This window comes from Carcharodon carcharias, chromosome 12, assembly GCF_017639515.1.
Source record: "Carcharodon carcharias isolate sCarCar2 chromosome 12, sCarCar2.pri, whole genome shotgun sequence".
In the NCBI taxonomy this organism is placed as follows: Eukaryota; Metazoa; Chordata; class Chondrichthyes; order Lamniformes; family Lamnidae; genus Carcharodon; species Carcharodon carcharias.
Window position 1 is genome coordinate 133,784,417 of NC_054478.1, and position 25,682 is coordinate 133,810,098.

The 25,682-nt window shown below is 45.8% G+C and overlaps 1 protein-coding gene across 2 annotated transcripts in view; it reads right to left on the minus strand.

Moving 5' to 3' along the window:
• LOC121285329 (neuropilin-2-like) overlaps nucleotides 1-25,682 on the minus strand; it is a 105,382-nt gene that overhangs the window by 60,974 nt on the left and 18,726 nt on the right. For both annotated transcript variants that reach the window (XM_041201814.1, XM_041201817.1), the window contains exons 2-6: nucleotides 20,599-20,779; nucleotides 11,650-11,831; nucleotides 3,227-3,457; nucleotides 2,210-2,365; nucleotides 115-284 (exon numbers count right to left, since the gene is read on the minus strand). In XM_041201814.1, the coding sequence (XP_041057748.1) occupies nucleotides 115-284; nucleotides 2,210-2,365; nucleotides 3,227-3,457; nucleotides 11,650-11,831; nucleotides 20,599-20,779 (920 nt within the window). The remainder of the gene's footprint in view (nucleotides 1-114; nucleotides 285-2,209; nucleotides 2,366-3,226; nucleotides 3,458-11,649; nucleotides 11,832-20,598; nucleotides 20,780-25,682) is intronic.

Consider the following 25,682-nt stretch of genomic DNA (forward strand, 5'->3'; position numbering starts at 1 on the left):
TAAGCTAACCCCCGACAAGCAAGATCAGATCTTTTGGGCACAGGTCAGCAAGTGCTATCTGCCCTTTTATCTGAACCTGACAGGCGCATTTCTGGTTTGAAGTTCATGACATACCTGGATCCATTCCCTGACCGTGTCCTCGTTGGGTGTCCAACCATTTATGTGGTAATTGAGCCGCCCCTGGCTCGCATCCCAGTTTCCATAGGAGTAGGAGGATGAGGCAGTGATCTGCATATTACTGATCTGACCAGATTCCATTCCCAGCGGACGATTGCACTGATAGGCTAGAAACACAATAGGACATATTAATGTGCTGTAACTTTTGACCCGCTGTGTGGCTAAAGTTTGGCTTTTACAAGGTATTGAGATTGGTTTAAAACACCTAAAGGATAATGAAGGGCTACTGGTAAATCATGGATGCATATCAGATGGTTGACGATGGTATACAAGGGTCAGAGGGTACACGTGTCAGCTGCAAGAGTACTTTTCTGCCCACCAAGTCCAGGGTCAGGATATTACCAGGACTTCAAGGGTTAAATTACGAGGAGAGACAACGCAAATTAGTGCTGTATTCCCAGGAATTTAGAGGATTTAGGGGGTCATATGATCAAAGTTTTCAACATATTAAGGGGAACAAATTGGGTAGAAAGAGGCAAATTATTTCTGCTGGTTGGGGAGCCCAGGACTAAGGGGCAGAGCCTAGAAGTTAGAGCTGCACCTTTCGGTAGTGAAATTAGGAAACACTTCTATGCAAAAAGGATGATAGACGTTTGGAACTCTCCTCTGCGAATGGCAATTGATGCAGGATCAATTGTTAATTTTAAATCTGAGATTGATAGATTTTTGTTAACCAGAGATATGGGCCAAAGGTGGGTATATGGTGTTAGGTCACAGATCAGCCACGAATGGCTTAACAGGTTCTAGAGGCTAAGTGGTCTGCTCATGCTCCTTTGTTCCATTTTAAATATACACACAGATCAACAACTACCTGTGTTTAAATAGCATATTTAACATAGTAACACATCCCAAGGCACTTCAAAAAAGCTTTACTTCAAGAAATTCCACATGGAGCCACATTAGGACAAGCAACTAGAGATTTACAAGGCCTGATTTGGGGGAGCCCAGGGATCTTGGGGGGTTATGGGGCTGAAGGAGGTCACATACATAGGCAGGGGTAAGGCCATGGAGGATTTGAACACGGGGATGAGAATTTTAAAATTGAGGCGTTGCCGGACCAGGAGACAATACAGGTGAATGAGCAAAAGAGTGACGTCTCGAATGGGACTTGGTACAAACGAAACTAGGTAACGTTATTTATTGTTTTGAGTTGGATCCTAAATTTGTTGCGGCGTTCCTCTTCAAAAGCTTTTCGGAGCAAAGTTAGTATCTGGTGAAAGAGATAATTCAGACCAGGCTGAAGTTGGAGCTGACGTTGCAGTTTGATCGCTCATTGCAGGGCGGAAATTTGATTTGGTGGGGGTGAAGGGTCGCAAGGCAAAGCAGGCAGCCTCGCACTGACTATTCGCTTCAGCGGAGCTGAATATTGTGTGGGACACATATTGGATGGCCGATGTTACACCATCCGCTTTGAGCACACCCGCCCCCCCCCCCCACCCCACCCCCACCACCCACCACCTCCAAGGGTGAGAGATTTCTGGTGCCAGATCAGAAGAAACCAACATGAGATCACTGACATTTTTAAAAATGGTTTTGGCATGCTGTGGTGCATGTCTGAGATGCGATGGACATTCACTAGATGCAAGTCTTGTACCTATATAGGTGAGAGGAAGTAATCAGGTGGTGGCTTCGGGTGGAGTAGGGAAACAGAGGGAGACTCAATGACCAGATACTAAAATATCATTGTCCCACTGGTTCAAGAGATACAACTGTGACAAGATGTATGAGGCTTGCATGTACCTTAGACATAATAACCTCAGCATAGTTACCCCCATGACACCAACATGACATTTTCCCCATAGCAGCTAGTCTTGGGAAATAGCTAAGTAAGGCCATCAACTAAGTTCCAGTTAGGTTGATGGGACTGTCATTGTGTAAGACTTGATTTGAGTCTCCTTATATGCTAATTTTGCTTGGGAGCCTTATCATCCAGTTCGCCTGAAATTGATTTAAATCCAGTTCTTGAAGGTGAAAGGTCAGAACTGAAACCCCCTGTGGGTTGCCCAGTCCCAATCTCCAATTCCCTACTTACAGTCCGCAGTGTCTTTCGTTGAGATGTTGTATTCAGCAGCGAAGCCATCCTTAGCCACAGCCATATCTGTGTGGAAGGTGAGCGACATGATTCCAGTATCGGAACGGATCACAGCTGGGATCTTTGAACCACAATAGCGTCCAATCAGAGGGCTCACTGCGGGTGGAAGAGAAAACAGAGAGAGGAGCATGAAGCTGGAACAGTTTTTATGAGACATTTTCCCTTCCAATTTGAAACTTCCCCTAAGAATTAAAACGTGCCAAAAAATACAGAAGGTTGAACTGGAAGTAAGTGAACGTTTCAGGTGGGATCCTTCAGGGTAATTCAAACTTAGGCTTTCATCTCTTGTCAGAGTTGGAGTTTGAAAGCAGAGGGAAGTGATTATGGGGATATGAGGCCACAAGAACATTTTGCTAAAGAATTAAAGTGAGCATTTTCTGCAACTATTTGATTTCCTCTGTGGATTCTGTAAGCGTCACACACTTACCCTGCTCAAAAACTATGATACGCTACATTCTTTGTCTAAAATAATTATTGAGAAGACCCTAGAGTTTGCCCCGGTACCATTCACTAAAAAAGACAAATAATGATGTTCTCTCTTCAAAGGACCACAACTAATAAAGAGCTTAACGTAAAGGAAAAAGACATCAAACTAAATAATAACATGGTTCTGGATAGCTACAATACATTCCAGTGTCTTTGGTACTCAAAAGTCAGTGAAGGACTCTAGTGTATCAGGGCCACTGGGATGCAGCCAAGGCCATGGGACAGAGGTAGGCAGCCAGGGTAACCACCAACTCCCCCACCTTTCTTGACAAATGGGATTTATGCCAGGCCAATCCAATGTCCCACTTAAATCTTGGAAATGAGCTCAGTTTAAAAAAGTGCCACTGGACTAATTGGGTCAAAAGGATTAAAAATGTCATAGTTAACAAAAGAAAATGAAGATGTTTGGGTGAGGAATACATTTGCTCCCAACAGGCGGTAGGCCTTGGAAATTGCTACAGCAATCCTTACCTTCTGGAAGTCCATCCCAAACATCGAGACGGTCGTATCTGCAGTCTGTTGGTCCAATCTGCAGGGGGTCGTATTCCAGGTCAAAGGTCAGTATGGTGAGGGTCACCTCTGACCTGGGAGGTGCCTGAATGATGTAAGTGCAGTATAGATTGTGAGGGTATTTGTCAGGAAACTTGGGAGACTCAATCGTGCCACTGGGAGCAGTGAAGTTCTTGGAGCAATCATCAGACCCTGCAAAGCAGAAAAGGTAATAAGGCAACCAGTCAGAATGTCAAAGTACCCTTCTTCCTCCTCCCATCACCTTTAATGGACTTCCTCTTTCTCTTAAGGATGTAATTTCATTAGAGAGGGTACAGAGGAGAGTTATGAGGACGTTGCCAGGACTGGGAAATTGAAGCTATGAGGAAAGGTTGGATAAGCTGGGGTTGTTCTCCTTGGAGCAGAGGAGGCTGAGGGGAGATTTGATTGAGATGGACACAATTGTGAGGGGCCTGGATAGAGTGGATGGGAATGGCCTCTTTACCTCAGCAGAGAGAGCAGTGACCAGGGGGCATAGATTTAAAGTGACTGGCAGGAGGATTAAAGGTGAAATGAGGAAAATGATTTTTCACCCAGAGGATGGTAGGGATCTGGAACTCACTCTCTGAAAGGGTAATAGAGGCAGAAACCCGCAGCTCATTTAAAAGGTGCCTGGATGTGCACCTGAAGTGTCGTAATCCCCAGGGCTATGGACCAAATGCTGACAAATGGGATTAGGTTGAATGGCTTGTTTTATTGGTCGGTGCAGACACACTGGGGCCATGTGGCCTCCTTCTGCACCATAAACTTTCTATGATTCGATGTGCCAGGCAAAATTTTGCAGCTGAACACGGGGGACATTAAATAGTTTTCTCATCGCCTATTGGAGTGAGTAACCAGTCACTTCCCATCACTTTGGATTACCGTACCCCAGGCTCACTGTACCCAGCCCCCACCCGCCACCAGCCAGTCTGCTGAGTTTGCGTCACTAAAGCTGGCACACAAAATGCATTGAGTAATGCTTAGAACGATAGCCTATGTCCCAGAATCAGCAAGCAACACTGCCGCAGTAGAGATCTATAAGCACCGGTAATATGGATTTTGACGGAGTATGATATCTCCTGGTGTACACTAGATTTTAGATATTATTCTGCACCCTTCACCACAAAACTGTTTTATCAGAATAAAAGTAGATGCTGGGAATCTGAAATAGAAACAGAAAGTGCTGGAAAAACACAGCAGGTCTCTGTGGGGAGAGAAACAGAGTTAACGTTTTGTGTCCAATGTGACTCTTCTTTGGAACCCATTTTATCATGTGCAATCTGTAGATGGGACAATGGGCATCTAGGACCTCCACGAACAATGGATACAACACTCTATCTCCTTAACCAACAAGAGGAAAGGATTGGGAAAGAAACAGAGGAATGACAGTCGAAGGAAATCGGGTAAATTAGGAACAAATCAAGTACAGAAAGAAAAATAAATAGAGGGAGAGAAAGATTGGAGTAGAATTCAGAATGGAGAAAAAATGTCAATTTAAAATTTGACATTTTAAAAATCTCTAACAACAATTTACTACATGCAAAAATGAGATTAAACTGTTTAAATTGTTCCCTTTGTGGGCCAGAAGGACTGATTGACATTGCATCACCAATTGTCACGTTGTTAAATGGGGACTTGCGCCATGACTTACCAGCCTTTTCTTTCAGTGGCAAGTTTAACGAGCAGTTAATATGCAAATTCAGCAAGTTCTTCAAAGCAACAGCGAGGTTAAGGGCGAGATGCTGATTGTGCAAACCAGCATAAATTGACCAGAGAGTTCTGAAAATTGGCAACTCACAACATATCTCATAATCCTCTCAATTTGCTGGGCAGTTTGCATATTAATAGCACTGAGTGTCGTTAACACACCATTAGCTTCCAGCAAGATCTGGCCCTTTGAATTTCTCTGCCAACCGTTCACATATATTATATTAAAAGTCCATCTGTCTGGCAGCCTCTTCCTGTCCTGCAATGTTGTGTCTCTGACTGCGAACAACACAAGAGCCTTCCCATTGTCACATGTCTTACTGTAATTGCCACCAACCCCTCGGGACATTCAGTTAAGTGAGTCTGAGCTGAACAATTGCATGGAACTAAAGGAACTATACACATCATAAATAACAGCAGCTGGCTTGGATCATGCATTACCAGAAGTAATACAATCTTTTAACGGTTCGGATGACTTATAAACTATCTTGAGTTTCAGGCTGAAGTCTTGAGATGCCATTTGACTAACTTTTGTTTTTCTTCTGGACAAACCTTCATGATTGTGTCATGCCTCTAAAATGAACTGCAAGCCTGCTGCTGATCTGTACGCTCAGAAACCGTGCCTTCAAACTGCCCGCACAGACTTTTTAACCTCATTGGTTTGTTCAATCATCAAGGCAAAGTCAGAAGCATTTCCAACTGTGCTCACTCATTGTCTGGATTCATCCCAGCTCTCACAATGGCCAGTGCTGTATCCATAGCAATGCATAGGTAGTTGTTCAGCTTGTATACCAGACGGTGCTGTCCTGAGGTTCAGGGTGGTCCACCTCCAGAATTGCCCTTCGGGAAAGACGGATTAAGCTCCAGAACACAGCTGCGAGCAGCCCACCCAGGGGATAATAGAATCATTGAGTCATTACTGCACCCCATCAAGTCCATACCAGCTCTCTGCAGAGCAATCCAGTCAGTTGCACTCCCCTGCTTTATCCTTGTAGCCCTGAAGGTTTATTTCCCACAAGTACCCATCCTATTTCCTTTTGAAAACATTGATCATCTCTGCTTTCACCATCCTCATAGGCAACCAGTTCCAAGTCATTACCACCTGCTATGTAAAGACATTCTTCCTCACATCCCCCCTGAATCTCTTGCCCAAAATCTAAAATGTACCCCCTAGACCTTGTATGAACAGCTAATGGGAGCAGCTTTTCTTTATCTGCCTTATTGAAATCTGTCATCACCTTGTACAACTCGATCAAACCTCCCCTCAATCTCCTTCACTCCAAGGAGAACAACCCCAGCTTCTCCTATCTAACCTTGTAGCTGAAGATCCCTGTCCCCAGAACCATTCTGGTAAATCTCCTCTGCACCCTCACAAGGATCCTCACATCCTTCCTTAAGTGGGGTGACCAGAATAATTATAGGAACATTCATAAAAATGTGTTTTTATCTTTGTTTCCTTTGAACGCTTTTGTTTATTACTTATAAAAATTATTTGGTGTGGGATGAAAAGTCTTTTTGACAGACACTTAAGAATCATCTAATTGGGATACCAAGTGTCTGTTCTTTTACCAATCAATCATGAGGAGGATGGAGCCCCATGAGGATGTATGTGCTAGTCGATCAATAGCAGGAGTGGGCGGGGGAGGGGGCAGCAGGATGGTTTGTGGTCATGGGATGAAACCTCCAGGAATGCACCCAACCAGAGTTGCATGAAGATGATTGCACAAGTAACTGTACACCACCACCTCTCCGCCTCCACAACCATGATCTTTCCCCTAGCCTAACTCAGAGAGCTAGACACATAGGCTGACCAGGAACAACAGGCTGGAGAGGCTGAATGGGCTTAGTCCAGTCTGCATGACCCACACAGCAGCAGTAAGTTTGGGAATGATGATCCCAGGCAGTGGAGGCACCCAGGTCAAAGCTTCCCTGTACATGGACAATGTCACTGTCTTCTGCTCGGATCCGCTGTCGGTGCACAGACAGATCAAAATCTGCAACCAGTTTGAACTGGCCTCAGGAGCCAAGCTAAGTCATGGCAAGAGCGAGGCCATGTTCTTTGGGAACTGGGCTGACCAATCCTTTATCCCCTTCACCATCAGGTCGGACTTCCTGAAGGTGCTGAGAATATGGTTTGGAGGGTCCGGGGCATGCATTGGAAACTGGAAGGAACGAGTGGCTATGGTGAAAAGGAAACTGGCTATGTGGGAACGATGCCCCCTCTCCACAGTGGGTAAGAACCTGGTCATCAGGTGTGAGGCACTCATGATGTAGCTGTACATGGCGTATTTCTCACTCCTGCACGATGGCGATCACCCGAGCCATCTTTGGCTTTATCTGGAGGTTGAAAATGGACTGTGTCCGCAGGGACATGATGTACAAGCCTCTAGATAGAAAGGAAAAAATGTGCCCAACATCACTCTCATCCTGATGGCTACCTTTGTGCGTGGCTGCATCAAGCTGTGTGTAGACCTTCGGTACACAAACACCAAGTGTCACTACGTGCTGAGGTTCTACCTGTCCCCGGTGTTGCGAAGGATGGGTCTGGCTATGCTGCAGCAGAATGCTCCAAGTAGTTGGACCGTGCCATCCCACCTGTCCCTGGTGGAAAAATTTATGCAGAGAAACACCTTTGACCACAAGTCAATCAGGCAGTGGTCGGCACGTAACGTCTTAGAGGCCCTGCGGGAAAAGGAAAGGGTGGATCCTGTGGGATGGTTCCCCGAGCAGACTGTCAAAGTCATTTGGCAGAATGCCTCATCGCCAGAGCTTTCCAACAAGACATAGCTTGGCTGGTGGTGAGAAAGGCCCTCCCTGTCAGATCCTTCCTACACGCCAAGAGTCTCACCCCCTTGGCACGTTGCCCTCGAAGTGGCTGTGGTGGGGAAGAGACCGTTGTTCACCTCCTTGTGGATTGTGCCTTTACAAAGAAGGTCTGGAGAGAGATGCAGTGGTTTCTGTCGAGGTTCATCCCAAGCAGTTCTTGGACTCTGTGCTTTACGGGCTGTTCCCAGGGACACACACCGAGACAAACATCAACTGCAGTTGGAGGATCATCAACTCGGTGAAAGACGCTGTTTGCCCGAAACTTGTTGGTCTTCCAGTGCAAAGAGCTGTCCCCGACCGAGTGTTGCAGACTGGCACATTCCAAAGTCCAGGACTACGTGCTGAGGGACGCACTAAAGCTTGGGGTAGCCACTGTAAAGAGGCACAGGGGAATGGTCACTGTCTAAGACCTTTCTGCCATAGTGCACCGAGGGGCTTGGAATTTTATAGACCCCTCGGGTTGTATGACTCACATTGAATTGAATGTATGCAGTGTAAACTATATGTATCACAATTGTATTGAGGCACCTCAGAGTGCAACATGATCTATGTCGATAACTTGAATGCCATTGCACTGATTGTCTGTAATGACCGGGTTGAAATGTGTGTAATGTTCATTGATTATAATGAAGCACCGCATGATCTGTGTGGAAAACTGGAATATGATTGCACTTTTTATGATGGCCATTTTGAAATATTTTGTAATGTTCTTTCAGATATTTTATGAATAAAGTGTATTTTTCCAAAATAAAAACTAAGTTTGGAAATCCTGGAATCTGCAGGAACCTCTATCAAACTGAGGCCAGAGCTGATCTAGGAAATTTGTAACCAAGCTGGTTATAGGTTCAGTCAGCAACTCACCTCGGGTTACAGACCACCAAGAATGTGTGTCTGTCCCTTGACAGCAGAGCAGGCCCAAGGCCAGAAAGGGTGGTATTTGCATTCACAATGTCCGGGTTAACTGCTCGCATGCAGCCACAACATAAGAAGCAATTTTGCAATGTCAACAAATTGTTAATACAAAATGAGAGCTCCGTCAGAGAATTATTAGCCGGAGGTGCGGGGGGAGGGCAGAGAAACAAAATCAGTCACGGTTCCTGTTGCTGATCTGTGTCCTCTGTCCCTTAGTGGGGTATGTTTTTGTGTGGGCATTGGATGAGAACAACCAAAGAAATTTATATGGTACCTTCAGCACAGTAAAGCATTCAAAGGCTCTTCACTGGAGCTTTTTATTGGATAAAATTTGACACTGAACCTCAAAAGGAGATACTAGCACAAGTGAGCAAAAGCTTGGTCAAAGACTTACATTTTATGGGGTGTCTTAAAGGAAGAGAAAGAGGTCGAGTCATGGAGATATTTAAGGGAGGAAATTCCAGAATTCAGACCTAGGCAGCAGAAGGCATGGCCACCATTGATGGGAGTAATGGAAACAGGAACACGCAAGAGGTCAGAATTTGAGAAACATGGAGATTCTCAGCAGGTTGTAGGGCTGGAGGAGGCTGCAGAGATAGGGACGGATTTAAATACTAAGGCTGGAACCTCACATTTGAGACGTGCCAGACTGGGAGTCAATGTCGGTGAGCCCAGCACAGGGGTGCGCTGGGTGAACGGGACTTGGTGTGAGTCCGGGCAGGATTAGCCTTGCCTCTGACACTTTGCACACTTGAACAGTCTGTCGCCATTCACCGTGTAGCTTCACACTTGAAAACAGGTGCCCTTCGCCAGCCAGTTTGAGAAGGAAGTTGCGGGGGGTCGGGGGGGGGGTTGGTGAGTGGGGGGAAGAGTTTCTGGCAACCCCTAGAATGTCTCCCAGTGAGAATCAGCAAGCTCGGGAGATAAGCAGAGGAGACTGAGGAAAGAATAGGGTTTACACCATAATCATTTTCATATGTTGTTATAAAATAAAATGCGGATCATGCTTGAAAAGTGCAAAGAACATTCACAAGATGTCTTGGGATAAAGTGTGATGCCCCCCCCACCACCCCCACCCCCCCCCCACCCCAGCCTGTCTTCATGTATGTCTAAATGTGTCCCTCTCTCTCTCTCTCAGTCTTTCTCTATATCTCAAGATAAATTTATCCCTATCTTTCTGTCTCTCTTGCTCTCTCTCTCTCTGCCTTCTCAAATCTTTCTGAATCTCCATATATATCTGTCACAGTCTTTCTGTTGTTCCCTGTTTGCATTTCTCCCATACCATCTGTCTTTCTGTCCCTGTTCTGCTGTTTTTCCATCTCTCTATCCGTCCCTTGGTCTTTTGTGTTGAATCAGGAACAGAGGAAAGTTTAGAAGTAAACATCTATTCATATTTCTTGGCTGCTGACTGCTCGCAGAATGTAAACACAGAAGCACAAGGAGTTGTAAGAGGGAAAAGCAGGAGGTGGAACAGGTCACAAATCAGCCACCCTCTCAGATCTCAGCTCCACTGCTAAATAAACAGAAGCTTCATTCTTGGCTCCTGATCAAACATTGAACAAACCAACCAGTAAAGCCCAGGCCTCTGTAAAACCTCAAGGCCACTCCAGTTTGTTATTGCCTCTCACAACAGGAGAACAATATGCTGAGCTTTCCAAAAGTTTATTCTGCCAATTGTCCACCCACCCACCCCCAGTCCCAAACACATTCCTTCTCCCTCCCCTGTCCCAAAAATGCTCACCCCTTACTGGGGTACAGTAAGGTTGCCAATACTTCAGTACTGTCCTGGCATCTCCAGGAATTGGAGATTAATCTCCCAAAACAAAAAATATTTTTAAACTTGTGATTTTCCTTCATTTTCTTTATATTTATTAATTGTAAAATTTTTGCAGATGGCTGAAGAGGGCTGGGGGCACAGGGAAAGGCATGGGGACTCAAATGCCTGACAAGTCATGATCTAATTGGGTAACAAGAAGTCTGTCCCTATTCTAATTGGCTGTGGGAAGGCAGACCGCCCAGAGGATAGACCAATGACAGGAGAGTTGGTGGGGTGGGGGAAACATGGGGTTCCAGGCGTGAGGCCGTGTGATGAAACCTCCTGGAATGCAGCTAAGCAGAGTTTGCAACCCAAGGGTACAGTCCCCATAGTGGGGCCTCATGAGGAACTTCTCTAAGGCTTATGTGAGTGGGATTCACCATTTCACTATGATGAGCATAGCGGAACTCCTCCCTGCCCTGTGTTTAAAGAAATAAGGGCTTGCATTTATACAGTGCTTTTCATGACTACTCGATTCCTCAAAGCACATTACAGCCAATGACATACTTTTGAAGTGTATCACTGTTGTATTGCACGAAATGCAGCAGCCAATTTGCACACAGCAAGCTCCCACAAACAGCAATGATGACCAAATAATGTATCTGGTGATGTTAATTTTGGGATATTCACCAGGATGCCAGGGATAACGCCCCTGCTCTTCTTTGAAATAGCACCATGGGATCTTTTGCTTCCAAACAAGCATTCAGAGCCTCAGTTTAACATCTCATCTCAGCTCCAACAGTGTTGTGCTCCCTCAGTACTGCACTGGAGTGTCAGCCTTGATCTTTCTGCTTAAGCCCTGGAGTGGGACTTGAACTGAGGACCTCATGCTTCAGAGGAAAGCTTGCTACCAAATGTGTCACAGCTGACAGCATATATCCATGTATATCTGAAGGTTTACAATACTGTTTCTGGGGGCTGTACACATGTCTTAACTTGAGTGTTTTGTTAATTCAAAATGGCGTCTGCCATAAAATGCCTCTGGAAAGAGGCATAACAAACACAAAGTTCAGAGAAATGTTGTATATATAATATTATATATAATAATTTTTATATATTTTCAATGCATACTTTACAACCATGAAAAGAATGCAGGACTAACCTGTCCTGAAGATTTCATAACGCAGCGAGAATCCTGCTCCCTGGTGTGCGTAGTCCGACACAAATTTGATGTACAGTGTGGACCCCGAGGACACAATGGACGATGGAGCGATACTCCCACAGTATTTGCCCAGTAGGTCCGCACTCTCCCCCTCTCCGTCACGGATTTCAATGTAGTCGTACCTTAGGAAAAGCCAAGGCGAGCACAGTAAGTCAGGCATAAAGAGAGTTGGCTGGTGTTGTGAGCTAACGTTACCTGTCATTTTGACTCTGGACAGTGGCGTGCAAAAGGGTATTGTCGATTCCGTGAAGCTCAAACTTTCGTTTCCACCAACTCAATGAAATGAAAATTAGGAGTGGGGTGTATAAAGGGCAACCGGTCCAATATCACCAGTTACTCAAAGTTAGAATACCCCCCTCCCCCACACACCCTGCAACATGCTTAGCTCCATGTGTTTCCCATCCCTAATTCCCCTTGAGAAGGTGGCAGTGAGCTGCCTTCTCAAACTCCTACAGTCCATGTGGTGTATGTATACCTGCAGTGCTGTTAGTGTGGGAATTCGATGATTTTGACCCAGTGTCATGAAGTTCCAAGTCAGAATAGTGTGTGACTTGGAGGGCATCTTCGACATGATAGGTTCCATGTGCCTGCTGCCCTTGTCCTTCTAGGCAGTAGAGGTTGCAAATTTGGAAGCTGTATAAAAGATGCACTGCAACAACTCACCAAGACTCTTTCAACAGCACCTTCCAAACCTGCAGCCTCTGCCATCTAGAAGAACAAGGGCAGCACGTTCATATGAACACCACCACCTGCAAGTTTCTCTCCAAGCCATACACCATCTATGCTGACCTGGAAATATATCACCGTTCCTTCACTGTCGCTGCGTCAAAGTCTTGGAACTCCTTCCCTAACAGCACTGTGGGGGTACCTACACCACAGGGGCTGCAGAGGTTCAAGAAGGCAGCTCACCACCACCTTCTCAAGGGCAATTAGAGATGGGAAATTAATGGTGGCCCAGCCAGCAATGCCTACATACTACAGTCATAGAGATCTACAGCACAAAAAAAGGCCCTTCGGCCAATCGCCCTTGTGCCGGTCAAACAAGTACCTACCTATTCTAATCCCATTTTCCAGCACTAGGCCCATGGCATTGCAAGTGGACATCCAAATAGTTCTTAAATGTTATGATTCCCACCGCCCTCTGGGTGAAAAAATTCTTCCTCACATCCCCTCTAAACCTCCTGCCCCTTACCTTAAATCTATGCTGCCGGTTATTGATCCCTCCACCAAGGGGAAAAGTTCCTTCCTGTCTACCCTATCTATGCCCCTCATAATTTTATACGCCTCAATCATGTCCCCCCTCAATCTCCTCCGCTCCAAGGAAAATAACCCCAGTCTATCCAATTTCTCCTCATAACTAAACTCTCCAGCCCAGGCAACATCCTGGTAAATCTCCTCTGCGATCTCTCTAGTGCAATCACATCTTTCCTATAATGCGGATTCCAGAACTGCATGCAATACTTTAGCTGGGCCTAACCAGCATTTTATACAGTTCCAGCGTAATCTCCCTGCTTTTATATTCTATTCCTCGGCTAATGAAGGCAAATATCCCATATGCCTTCTTAACCACCTTATCTACCTGTCCCGCTATCTTAAGGGACCAGTGGACACGCACACCAAGGTCCTTCTGATCCTCGGTACTTCCCAGGACCCTACAGTTCATCGTATATTCCCCTGCCTTGTTTGTCTGTGAAAGAATTTTTTAAAAGTACTTATCTAGTTGTCCCTTAAAGACATTTATGCTATTCATCTCAACTAGCCCATGTGATGGTGAGTCCTATGTTCTACCCACACTCTGGCTAAAGAAGTTTCTTCTGAATTTCCTATTGGATTTATTAGTGCCTATCTTATACTTATGGCCCTGGTTTTGGATTCCCTGAACAAGTGGAACATTTTCTCTACATTTACCCTATTTAACCTTTTAATAATTTAAGACATCCATTAAGTCATCCTTCTTTTTTCTGGAGAATGTGAGTGTGTTGCTGGTTAACAGTTCATTAGTTGTTTACTTAGAGGTAGGAGGGCACTTCAGACAAATTCTTAATTGTAGATGAGTTGACAGGGCAGAGAGGCAACTGTTCTCCCCTCTCATAGGTGTATCCTGAAAAAGGGAAAGCAAGTGCAGAATTAAGCTAATCTGCTTAAAAGCAAATCCAAGAAAAGCTTCTTCACACTATGGGTTGTGCCTGTGATGTGTGTGTAGAAAGATCAATACTGTACTTTTTTTTGGCAATTTAAGAGTATTAAGGCACATGGCAGAATCAAAAAAATAGAGCTGCCATGGCTAGCAAAATGGAGGAGTAGCTTGTACTGATGGTGTGCTGCACTGTCGGAGGTGCCATCTTTTGGATGAGACATTGAACAGATTGCCCTCACAAGTGGACATTAAAAAAAATTCCATGGCACTGTTTTAAAGAAGAGCAGGGCAATTCTCCCCGGTGTCCCCAGTGTCCTGGGTAATACTTACCCCTCAACCAACATCATTAAAGTCGATTATTTGTTCATTATCACATTGCTATTTGTGGGACCTTACTGTGCACTAACTGGCTGCCATGCTTCCTACATAACGACAGTAACTGCACTTCAAAAAGTACTTGATTAGCTTTGGGACGTGCTGAGGTCGTGAAAGGCACTAGTTAAATGCAACTTCTTTCTTTCGTACAGAGGGTGACATTTGCCGTGGGCACTCCAGACTGTCACTCGCTGGTCCTGGGATCATAGGGAACCTGAGGTGTAATTCTCAACTCACACCAGCAGAGGACAGCAAAGACAATGCTGCAGCTTTACCATTGGTCAGCTGGATTTTTGCTCTCGCATTTCTAACCTTGACTGTGCATGTGAAACATATTCGAACACAGGTAGAAATGCATGTCCTAGTTATATTAATGGGACAGTTTAGGGTAATGAAAGAGTTCAATATTCAACCCAGGAGAATGCCCCAAACAAGACCATTGCTGTGCTGAGTTGATATCTTATCTACACACTGCCGGATTTGCAAGATAGTGATGAAGCGCAGGGGCCCTGGCTGATTTTACTGCTCACTTGACCACAATGGCTTGGAGACCAACTTTGTTTTGCAGACATCAGCCATGGCTCAGTTGGTAGTGGGCTTGTCTATGAGTCATAAAATGGTAGGTTCAAGCCACGTGCCAGAGAGTTGAGCACCAAGTCTTGGCTGATACTCCTGGTGCACTACTAAGGGAGTGCTGCACTGCTGAAGGTGCCATCTTTCGATCAGAGGCTAAAACTTAGACCTTGTCTTCTCAGGTGGCCATCAAACATCCCACAGAACCTAAAAGGTCAAACAGAGCTTCTTTTCTAACCTCTAAAAAGATCAGACTTGGGTTTGTATTAAAAAAGGTCTACCCAATGCTACTTTTCCCAAGCAGTTAAACTTGTCACACAAGGTTACATGCTGCATATTTGACCATGAACATGAGGAATCACAGTGCAACCTGCTGTCCACATGGGCCTTTTCTTTGGTCCATGCGAGCGTTGTGCCGATATGTTGCTGGGGTTGGGGGTGCGGGTGACCAAACAAATTTAGAAAGGCGGCAAAGAGCCCATCCACCTCCTCAGGATCTTTAATGATGCCACCGCTGCCAGTCCCCAACCATCCACATCCTGCAGAATACAACTAACAAGAAATTGAACTGGACCTGCCAAGGGTGAGGGATTTCAATTACGTGGATAGATTGGAGAGGCAGGGGCTGTCTTCTTTAAAGAGAAGGTTGAGAGGAGATTTGATAGAGGTGCTCAAAATCATGAGGGGTCTGGACAGGGTAGATAGGGAGAAACTGTTCCCATTGGGGGAAAGGATGGAGAACAGGAGGGCACAGATTTAATATGATGGGTAAAAGAAGCAACGGCAATATGAGGAAAAGTGTTTTCATGCAGCGAGTGGTTAGGATCTGCCTGACAGTGTGGTGGAGGCAGATTCAATCGTGGCTTTCAAAAGACGATTGGATCATTAGCTGAAGAGAAAAAAATTGCACGGCTATGAGGAAATGGCATGGGAACGGGATTACATGAGTTGCTCTTGCACAGAGCCAGCACAGGCACGATGGGCTGAATGGCCTCCCTCTATGCTGTAGCCATTCTATAATTCTTCTATGATTCTATATGATGCCGTTCACAACCACTGGAAGCCCCTGTGCATTGGACAACCAAAAACTTTCAGAAATGCTAAGCTTCATCTCCAACCAGTGTTGATTAGTTTCCCCCGCTTACCTCCGACAAGAAATAGTTACAAGTCTGTGGCTTGTTGCGGGGACAGAGGGCTGGGTTAGGACATGGGCAGCAGAGTTTTGCATGAATTACACATGCTGAAAAGTGAACGGTGTGCTGGTGCAAACTTCATTACGCTGCAAAACTGGAATTTTAATGAAAATAAACTTTTCCCCCTAACTAAGTCTTATATGCCAAGTCTGGCTGGGCCATACGAAGCACTATTAAGTCCTGCTCTCCTATGCAATAACTGTTCACCATTTCAGGAACATTCCAGAACACAAGGATAAAGAAAACTTTTCACAACGACAATCCGTCTTCTAAAGCCCCAGCCTCCTCCTCCCTTACCACCAATATTCAGTGCGAGGAGCTCAGGGGCATTTTTCATCACTAAGATTGATTGATCAGCTGCCTTTGCCACTTTCATCCCTTGCCCTAGCCCACCGGGCCAAATGCCCTCACATGCTCGCCTCTGAACCAGCCCTGAACGTTTTTCTCTAATTTATCTCCTATCTCCCCTTATGCCATCTCCGAGCTCACCTTGTCCATGAGACCCTCCACCTCCTCCCTTGGCCTTATTCCCTCTAAACCACTGACCATCCTCCTGGCCCCCATGTTAGCTGATGTTGTCATGGTTCTCTTCACTCAGGTCCTGGCCCTACCTCCTAAAAATGTGACATCATCATGCCCCTCCTCAAAAAACTCTTGGCTCCTCCTTCCTTGTGAGATACATTCCACCACCAAACTCCCTTGCATCTCCAAAATCCTTGAACGTATTGCTTTCTCCCAATTTCATGCCCATCTTCCGATGTTTAAATCGCTCCAATTAGGTTTCCACCCCCGCCAAAACATTAAAATGGCTCCTATGAAAGTTACAAATGATTTTCAATGTGACTGTGACAAAGGTAAAATATTTGTTAGTTCTGATGAAGAGTCATTCGGACTCGAAACATTAACTGTATTCCCCTCCGCAGATGCTGTCAGACCTGCTGAGCTTTTCCAGGTATTTTTGTTTTTGTTTGTAAAATATTTTTCCTTGTCTGTAGCCTTTGACGTGGTTGATCACAGCGTCCACTTCCGACCCCTCTCCACAGATGTCCAGCTGGGTGGGACTGCACTCACCTGATTCCATTCTTACCTATCCAGTTGTACTCAGCAAATGACCTGTAATGGCTTCTCTTCCTGCTCCTACACTGTTACTTCTGGAGACCCCAAGGATCCATCCTTGGCTCGCTCCCATTTCTCATCGACGTGTTGCTCCTCGGCGACATCTTCCGAGGACCCAACATCAGGTTCCACATGTATACTGATGACACTAAGCGCTATCGCATCACCACCTCTCTCACCTGCACCCCCCCCCCCCCCCCCCCAACGGAGCAACTCTGAGTCGTCAGACTGCTTGTCCCACATCTAGTGCCAGATAGGTGTAAATTTCCTCCAACTAAATACTGGGGCAGATTGAAATCATTGTCCTTGGTCCCCATCACAAACCCATTCTCCAGTCACCAACTCCATCCCCACCTTGGCAACTGTCTGAGGCTGAACCAGACCATTTGCAACCACAACGTTGTATTTGATCACGCGATGAGCTTCTGCTCACGTGTCTATGCCTGCACTCAGGCCACCTATTTCACATTCTGCAACATTGCCCAGCTCCACCCCTGCCTCAGCTCATCAGCTGCTGAAATCCTCATCCGTTGCTATCGCTGATAGCCTTCATTATCTCCTAGCTTGACTATTCCAACACACTCTCCTTCCAACCCCATCATAAATTTCAGCCCTTCCCACACTCTGCTGCCCGTATTCTAACTCACATCAAGACGCATTCACCAATCATCTCTGTGCTCGTTGACCTACATTAGCTCCTAGCTGAGCAATTTAAGAGTCCCCTGCTTGTTTTCAATCATTCCAGGCCTTACCCCTCTCTCTACCTCTGTAATCTCCTTCAGCCATCCACTCCCTGAGATTTCAGTGCTCCTCTAAGTCTAGCCTCTTGCGCGACCCTGATTTTAAACGCTGTAAGACTGGTGGCTGTGCTTTCAACTGCCTCAGCCATAAGCTGCAGAATTTTCTCTCTAAACCATTCTGCTGCTCTCTATTCTTCTTTAAGACCCTCCTTAAAACCAAGCATTTGGTCATCTCCTTACGTGGCTCGGTGTCAAACATTGTTTGATAACACTCCCATGAAGCCCTTTGGGACATTTTGCTACATTAAAGGTACTGCATAAATGCACGATGAAGAAAAAGATTTGAATTTGTCTGGGAGGGATGTTAGACTGAAAACACTGAAGGCAGTTTTGCCTTCCTTGATAAGTTATTGAGCCTTTGCTGTTCCAGCAAAAATACATTCAGTATGTGGCCAAGATGCCATAATTAAGTCCCTGAATGTCAGCTGCCTTTTCTAACGTGCTTGGGCAAGATGCCCAAGTATCTTTACTCAGAGAACTATAAGAACATGGGGTGCTGAGGTGAATAGGTATGTTAATCTGAGGTGCAATACACCTTTAAGAGAATGTGAGCAGACTTGTCATGTGATTGCATTATCCAATTGCTGTGTAGCGCGGGCTACAATGTTAATCAGCGGTTTAGAATAGGGTCCGGTTTGAGAAGCACACGTGTGTTAGTGCTCTGTGACCTGTGTTGATAAACAGCACGTGCTTCATCTTACATGGGTCTCTGCATCTGCAGTATTTTGTTTACCAACTCACTCACCAGTAGCTCAGCGTTCACTGTGTTCACTGAGCTAAGCGACCTGACAGAAGGAACATAACAATAGGATAGATGCATTTAAGGAGCCAGCAGATAAGTGCATGAAGATGAAAAGAATAGAGGGATCTGGTAATAAGGTTAGATGAAGTGGGGTAGGAGGAGGTTTGTGTGGAGCGTAAGTGCTAACACAGCCAAATTCTGTTGAACCACGGAAATTACAGAATAGTACAGCACAGAATGAGGCCATTTGGCCCATCGGGTGTGCACCAGCTCTTTCAAAGAGCAATCCAGTTAGTACCAGTGCTTCCCTGCAATTTTGTTCTTCTTTAAGTATTTATCCAAATCCCTTTTGAAGACCATTATTAAATCTGTATCCACCGTCCAACTGGACATTGCATTCCAAATTGGCTAACGGCTCATTGCAAAGAATGTTTTTCCTCATGTTGGTCTATCTCTAGAATTCTATGTAAGGGTAGGCGAATTCTCCAGAGTGTCCTAACCAGCAATTATCCCTCAACCAACATCACCATAACAGATTATATGAGCATTGCTATTTGTGGGATCTGGCTGTGCGTAAATTGACTGCAGAGTTTCCTACATTACAACAGTGACTGCCCCTCAAAGCAGTGCTTCATTGGCACGGTGGGTGAGACTTATTGAGAATGTGAAAGATGCGATGCAGATGCAAGTTTATCTTTATCAAATCTTGGTTGAGGTTGTCTGACTGAGTAAAGGCTGGGAGATGAACTGTATCTGCTAGTAATGGGCAACCCACCATATAATGCACACGTCCAATGGTCCACATCCCCAAGGGGGGTGGGTGGGGTGGAGCAGATGGTGTGGGGTGGGGGGGGAGGCTGGTTTGTAAACACAGCTGGGACAAGGACAGTTGGCATTCTCAAGCCAATAGCGCTTGGAGGTCAGTGGGCCCCACCAGCATGTAAATGTACACTCCTGATTAGAATTTGACATCCAAGCTGTTCCAAAAATCAGGAGTCAAATTGAACAACAAACAAGAGTCACAAAAAGAAATGTTTTGCATTTCTATAGAGCTTTTCACAACTTCAGGACATCCCAAAGCACTTTGCAGTCGATGAAGTACCTTTCAAAAGGTACAGACTGTTGTAGGAAATTTGCACACAGCAAGCTCCCACAAACAGCAATGTGATAATGGCCAGATAATCTGTTTCAGTGATGTTGGCTGAGGGAACATTCACAAGATTGAGAGGTGGTTAAATAATTTGGTAGGGTTGACAGAGGGGAACTATTTCCTTTGGCGAGGGAGTCCAGAACAACAGCGCAAAACTTTAAAGTTAGAGTAAGGGGTGATGTCAGGGAACACTTCTTCACACAAAGGGTGGTGGAAATCTGGAACTCTCTCTCCCTCCAAAATATTACTAAGGCAAGTAATTATTTCAAAACTGTGATTAATAGATGTTTGTTAGGTAAGGGCATTAGGCATTGAAGGATACAGAACAAAGGTGGGTAGATGGAGTTAAGGCCGATCAGTCATGATCTAATTGAATGGTGAACTAGTGTGAGGGGCTGAATGGCCTCCTCCTGTTCTTATGGAAGTAAGGTCTGCACAGCCCCATCAAAATGTGAGGTGTGCACCTTGTCCAAGATGTGTCAATGAGAATGAGATCTCTAATACTACAAATTTCAGGAACTGTACAGCAGAGAAAGAGTGAAAAGTTTCTGAGTCCTATATGAGCATGGTTGACCACTTCACTATGACTAGTGCCGAGGAAACTCTCCCTGCCCCATGATTAATATACATTTCTGGGGGGTTTACTATGCCTCCTCCGGGGGCTCTACGTATGTCTTACTGAGAGCCGCTGGAAATACATTGAACAAACAGAATGTACAAAAAATTATATGTATACACATTGATATTTGCAATACATCCTTTACAAACAAACACAATTTCACAAAGGGTTTGCAAACTGTTACCTGCAGTCATGTTTTTCAAGTTCAAAGTGCGGGTTAAAGTTCAGCAGGATCTTCTGATGACTCTCAGGTGTGTAGATGACCCATTCACACCTCAGGTGAGCCACGTAGTCATGTGGGTATCCAGGTGAGGTGATGTAACCCGCTTCTCTTGCGTTTAAACGTTCCCCGCATGGCGGCCCTCCTACAAGAGAAACAACAGTTACCTACTGATGCCAGCTGCAGGCGGCCATTCTGACTGTGAAGTGAGACTGAATATTTATGTTGGTCCACAGCTTTAACAGCTCTCTTGTTTACCATGATCTGGTACACCCCAGATTGAGTTCAATAGTAGGAGGGAGGTTAGAGTAACATGGGACCTTTCTATTAGTTAAAGGTGTTATATAAATGCACCTGTAGAACTAGGGGTCACTGGTTAAAAATAAGGGGTCGCCCATTTAAGACAGAGATGAGGAAATTTTTTTTCTCTCAGAGAGTGGTGAGTCTTTGGAACTCTCTTCCTCAAAAGGCGGTAGAAGCAGAGCCTTTGAGTGTTTTTAAGGCAGAGGTAGATAGATTCTTGATAAGCAAGGGGGTGAAAGCTTATCAGGGATGGGTGGGAGCTTACAATCAGATCAGCCACGAATGGTGGAACAGGCTCGAAGGGCCAAGTAGCCTATTTCTGCTCCTAATTTGTGTGTTCATATGTAAGTTGGCATCAATGTTGTTGAGATGAGGTGGCCAAGGGCAGCATCAAAGAAATGTCTTTTGAGCAGGATTTTATAGGCTGAACTTTTGTTTTGAGGTGGGGGTTGGGGTTTGGGGGGCATGCAGGAAGTGGGGGAAGAGCTTCATTGCTTCAGGGTTGGAAAACTGAAGGCCCCTCCAAATGTAGCAACAGAGTTCAGCCGTAGCTCAGTGGGTGTTGTCTTGTCTCAGTCAGAAAGTTGTGGGTTCAAGTCCCACTCTGGAGACTTGAGTATAGAATTTGTGTTGGCAATTCAAATGTGGTACTGTGGGGACGTTTCCAAGATTTCAGCAGTAACTACACTTCCAGAGTACTTTATTCAGTGTGACATTTGGAGGCTGTGAAAGGTGCTATATAAAGCCAAGTCTTTCTTACAAATTAAATTGATTGCACTTTTGAGGGGGAGAAAGGAATTTGAAAGAGTGATGTACTAAGGGCAGAGAAATGGGCAAAGTTCTTTCAGGCAAAATGGGCCAAACAGCCTCGGGAAGGATGACTCCACAAAGAGAGGTGGCTAACACAGGACCCAACACACACATACTGTTCTCCCATAATCAAAACCAAGCACACTCTACCCTATGGGAACCTGATCACATTAGATCCAGGAAAACCAGTGATTGACAAACCTAAAAGAGCAAGTGAGAATAGAGGGGTCAGTATCCCTGGAACATAACAGCTAGAACATTTTTTGAAAACAGCCTCTTCAGTGAAAGGCCAAGACTGAATTTTTCCATGAAGTCTTCCCTCAGAAACAATAGATTTTCTGTAAAGTGCAGTCCAAACTGAAGGGAGCCCTGTGTTCACCTTTGCAAATGCTAATCCTTACAGTGAGGGTCTCTGCCTGTGTCAATGTTAACACCTCATTATTCATTAGCAGCCCTGCTGCAGCCTGTGTAAAGGTCACACTCCTATGTTCCTTAAAGGGCATGTTGCCTTAGCAACACCTCTCTTACAAGAAATCGCGCCAAGTTTATACACGGAAGGACAGCGGCGTGAAAAGCTTGGCAATGTGATGACATCAGCACACTGGCTATCGTCTTCCTTCATTTTCATTTTCGCTTCTCCGAGCGCTCCTCCAATTTGGCCTCTTGCGAATTTCCAATTTTCATTGCCCCACCTGTGGCTGCCTGCCTTCAACTTCCCAAACTCCCGAAACTCTGGAATTCCCTCACTAAACCACTTTGCCTCTCTCTCCTCCTTTAAGGCACTCCTTAAAACCAACCTCTTTGACCAAAGTTTTGAATACCTGTCATAATATGAGACTGATTGACACATTTGTCTGATTACGCTTTTGTGAAGCTCCTTGGGACATTTTGCAATGTCAAAGATGCTATATAATGCATGTTGTTGTTAATTACTAAGAGCTGTGTAGTTGTCCCCGATATGGCACCTGCTGTGGTGGGCGCTGTTTGCTGGTTTGCCACATGCCATCTTGGCAACCATGCTGACAATCCTGTGCCAGAATTGGAGCCACTGGCATGTGAAAATGGTCAATGAATGCCAACGGGTTAAGTATCTATGAGAGGGTTCGGGAGCATGGGGTGGAGCGTCTCACCTTTAACTTGGTACATCGACGCACACTCCTGCAGTAAGGTTTGCCTAAGTGTTGTTGTGCCAGCCGTGGGTCAGCAGGTATCCCTCTCACCTCTGAGTCAGAGGGTCATGGGGGCAAGCCTCACCCCAGGGACTTGAGCTTGTAACCCAGGCTGACACTCTGCAGTACTGAGGGAGTGCTGCACTGTCAGAGATGCTGTCTTTCAGATGGCATGTTTGCCCTCTCTGGCAATGTAAAAGATCATGATACTATTCTGAAGAAGGGTGGGGGACTTCTCCCCACTCTCCTGGCTAATATTTATCCCTCAACCAAAGTCACCAATAAACTGATTATCTGGTCATTGCTATTCATTGGATCATGCTGTGCACAGATTGGTTGCCGCATTTCCTACAACAGTAACTGCGCTTCATTGGCTGGAAAGCACTTTGCGATGTTCCGAAGTATGAAAGGCTGTAAAGAAATGTAAGTCTTGACTTTACGTAGTGATGAGGAGCAGGGACTGTCCTAGCTGGTCTGGATAGGAGGAGCTGAGTGTGTGCCACATTTTCCACACGGTCGCTTGTCCTCTGGTCACTCATTGTCAGAGTTCACACATGGACTAATGGCAACTGGCCTGTGGGATCTTTCAGATCGAGTGTTGTTTACAAGCCTAATTCAATGCAAGTCAGGTGCTGATCCTTGGACGTTCTCCAGTCTATCTGATAAGATTGCCCCAGAGACTAAAAACTAAAGATAAATCCACTGGACTTAAAAACTCAGCAGACAAATCTTAAGTGCATTAATGGAAACATTGTGTTTGTTTACTTTGAACACTTTCACTTATTTGTTATCAAAATATTGGAAGCTGGGAGAATGGGCATGTGTTAAAACCTCCAGGAATATGTCCAGCTAGAGTTGGCAACCCAAGTCAGACTCAGCTGCTTGCTGGATGAACAGGCTGAGCCAGTCTGGGAGCTGCATCCTATTGAAAACACAACTGTCACACTTTCTATAACTTCCTTTTTTCGCTAAACACCTCATGGTCCGTGCTGTCTGCAGGCTCCGGGAGTGGGATCTTCCCAAAAGTGAGGGGGATGGGGGGATGGTGTAATGTCCAATAAGGGGAGTTTTTAGGGTAGCCAGCTTGCTCGGGTGGGAGGTGGGACCTCTCCGACAACATTACGCAGGAGGATGCCGTCAAGAGCCGGCAGGCATTGTGGGGTTGGGGCGGGCGGTCACTTAAGGAAGGAGGGTGGGCCTTCCAATCTGCCAGCCCAATCAGAAGGCAGCCCTGCCAGAGCCATTGAGAGAGATGCTCACTGCTCAGCCTGCAAGGGAAACCAGAGAATGTCTCCAATTTGAGGCCCCTTTGCAGAGGTGCCAGAAAGTTGCATCTGTTGCCAGAGCTAAGCAAGGGCCGTGAGAAAGGGAAGGGAGGGGAGGGGGAGGAGGAGGAGGAGGGGGAGGGGGAGGAGGGCGTGTTATGGTTCCAATGAAATTCCCTGGGAATCTGCGTGGAGACCATCCCTCTGTAGCAGGGGGAGGGGCTGCTCTAGCGCTGGCACAATGCCAGCACCTCAGGAATATAACCCTTAGTTGGGCCTTTAGTTGCCTACATTGGTCACCTGCAGGTAGCTGAGCCACTGCCATTCCTGCTGCTGGAACTGCTGGTGGACGCGGCTCCCCAGAATTTTACTGCACCCATCCCCTGTCTCCTCACCCCTCCCATTGCCCCACCTGGGGGGTTTGTAAAATTCTGTTCCTCGATTGTGTACATACGTGAGAAAGGGTTTGGTTTCACTCTGAAAAGCTACGTTCAGGCACCAGTTGCTTCTTCCTGAAGCGCTTACTATATTGGGGCAGGAGCCAGTCCAATGCCCCACCCCCAAGCACCCCATTCACTGGAGTTACCAATGCTGGTTGGTCCTATTCCTGGAGGTTTGATCACATAACCATTCACTGCCAATAACCCCACCCCCACACTCTTGTTATTGGTTACCCCACAAGCCCATCCTCCTGCCTACACCAATCAGAATGCAAACAAGCCTGGCCTCTTCTGATTGGATGATTCTTGACTGCTGGTCAAACAGTTTTTTCTCCATCTTGATTATTTTTAGAACTGACAAACAAAAAGGTTTAAACTAAATTAAAAAAAATATTTTTCATGCTGCTCTGATTTTCCTCCTGGGTTTACTCCCAGCAGTGACCTGGAGATTGATCTACAATTCCTGGAGATTCCAGAACTATCCTATCCTCATCCTCCATACACTGACATAGACAGGCACAGACACAGAGGAACACACACACCCACATTGTGACATTACCAAAACACACACACACAGACACTCAGACATACACCACCCAAGCACACACACACATCCCAGACACACAGGCGCTCATACATACACACATCCCCCCAGATGCACATACACACACACAAACATACACACTACCTAGGCACGTACACAGACACACACACAGACATATACACACCACCCAGGTACACAGACACACATTCACATATACAGACATTCATAGATGTACACACATACGCAGCCTCTTCCCTTGCCTGAGGCCACTTCTCCCCCTTCCCCAAGCAAGCCCTAGCCCTGCGGCTGTTGAAAAGCCACTCCACCTCACAGCTGGTCTGGTAAGTAGAGACCTGCCCATGAGCCCCCGCTAAAAGTGATGTGGTGTTGCCTGTGAAGCCTGGCACTGATGACTGCGAGTGCTGCCTGAAGCACGGTGGGCAAACAAACCTCGAAGTCCCGAGTGAAGTGCAGCTCACCAAGTGCACGTTGTTTATGTTCAGCTATGAAATATGTC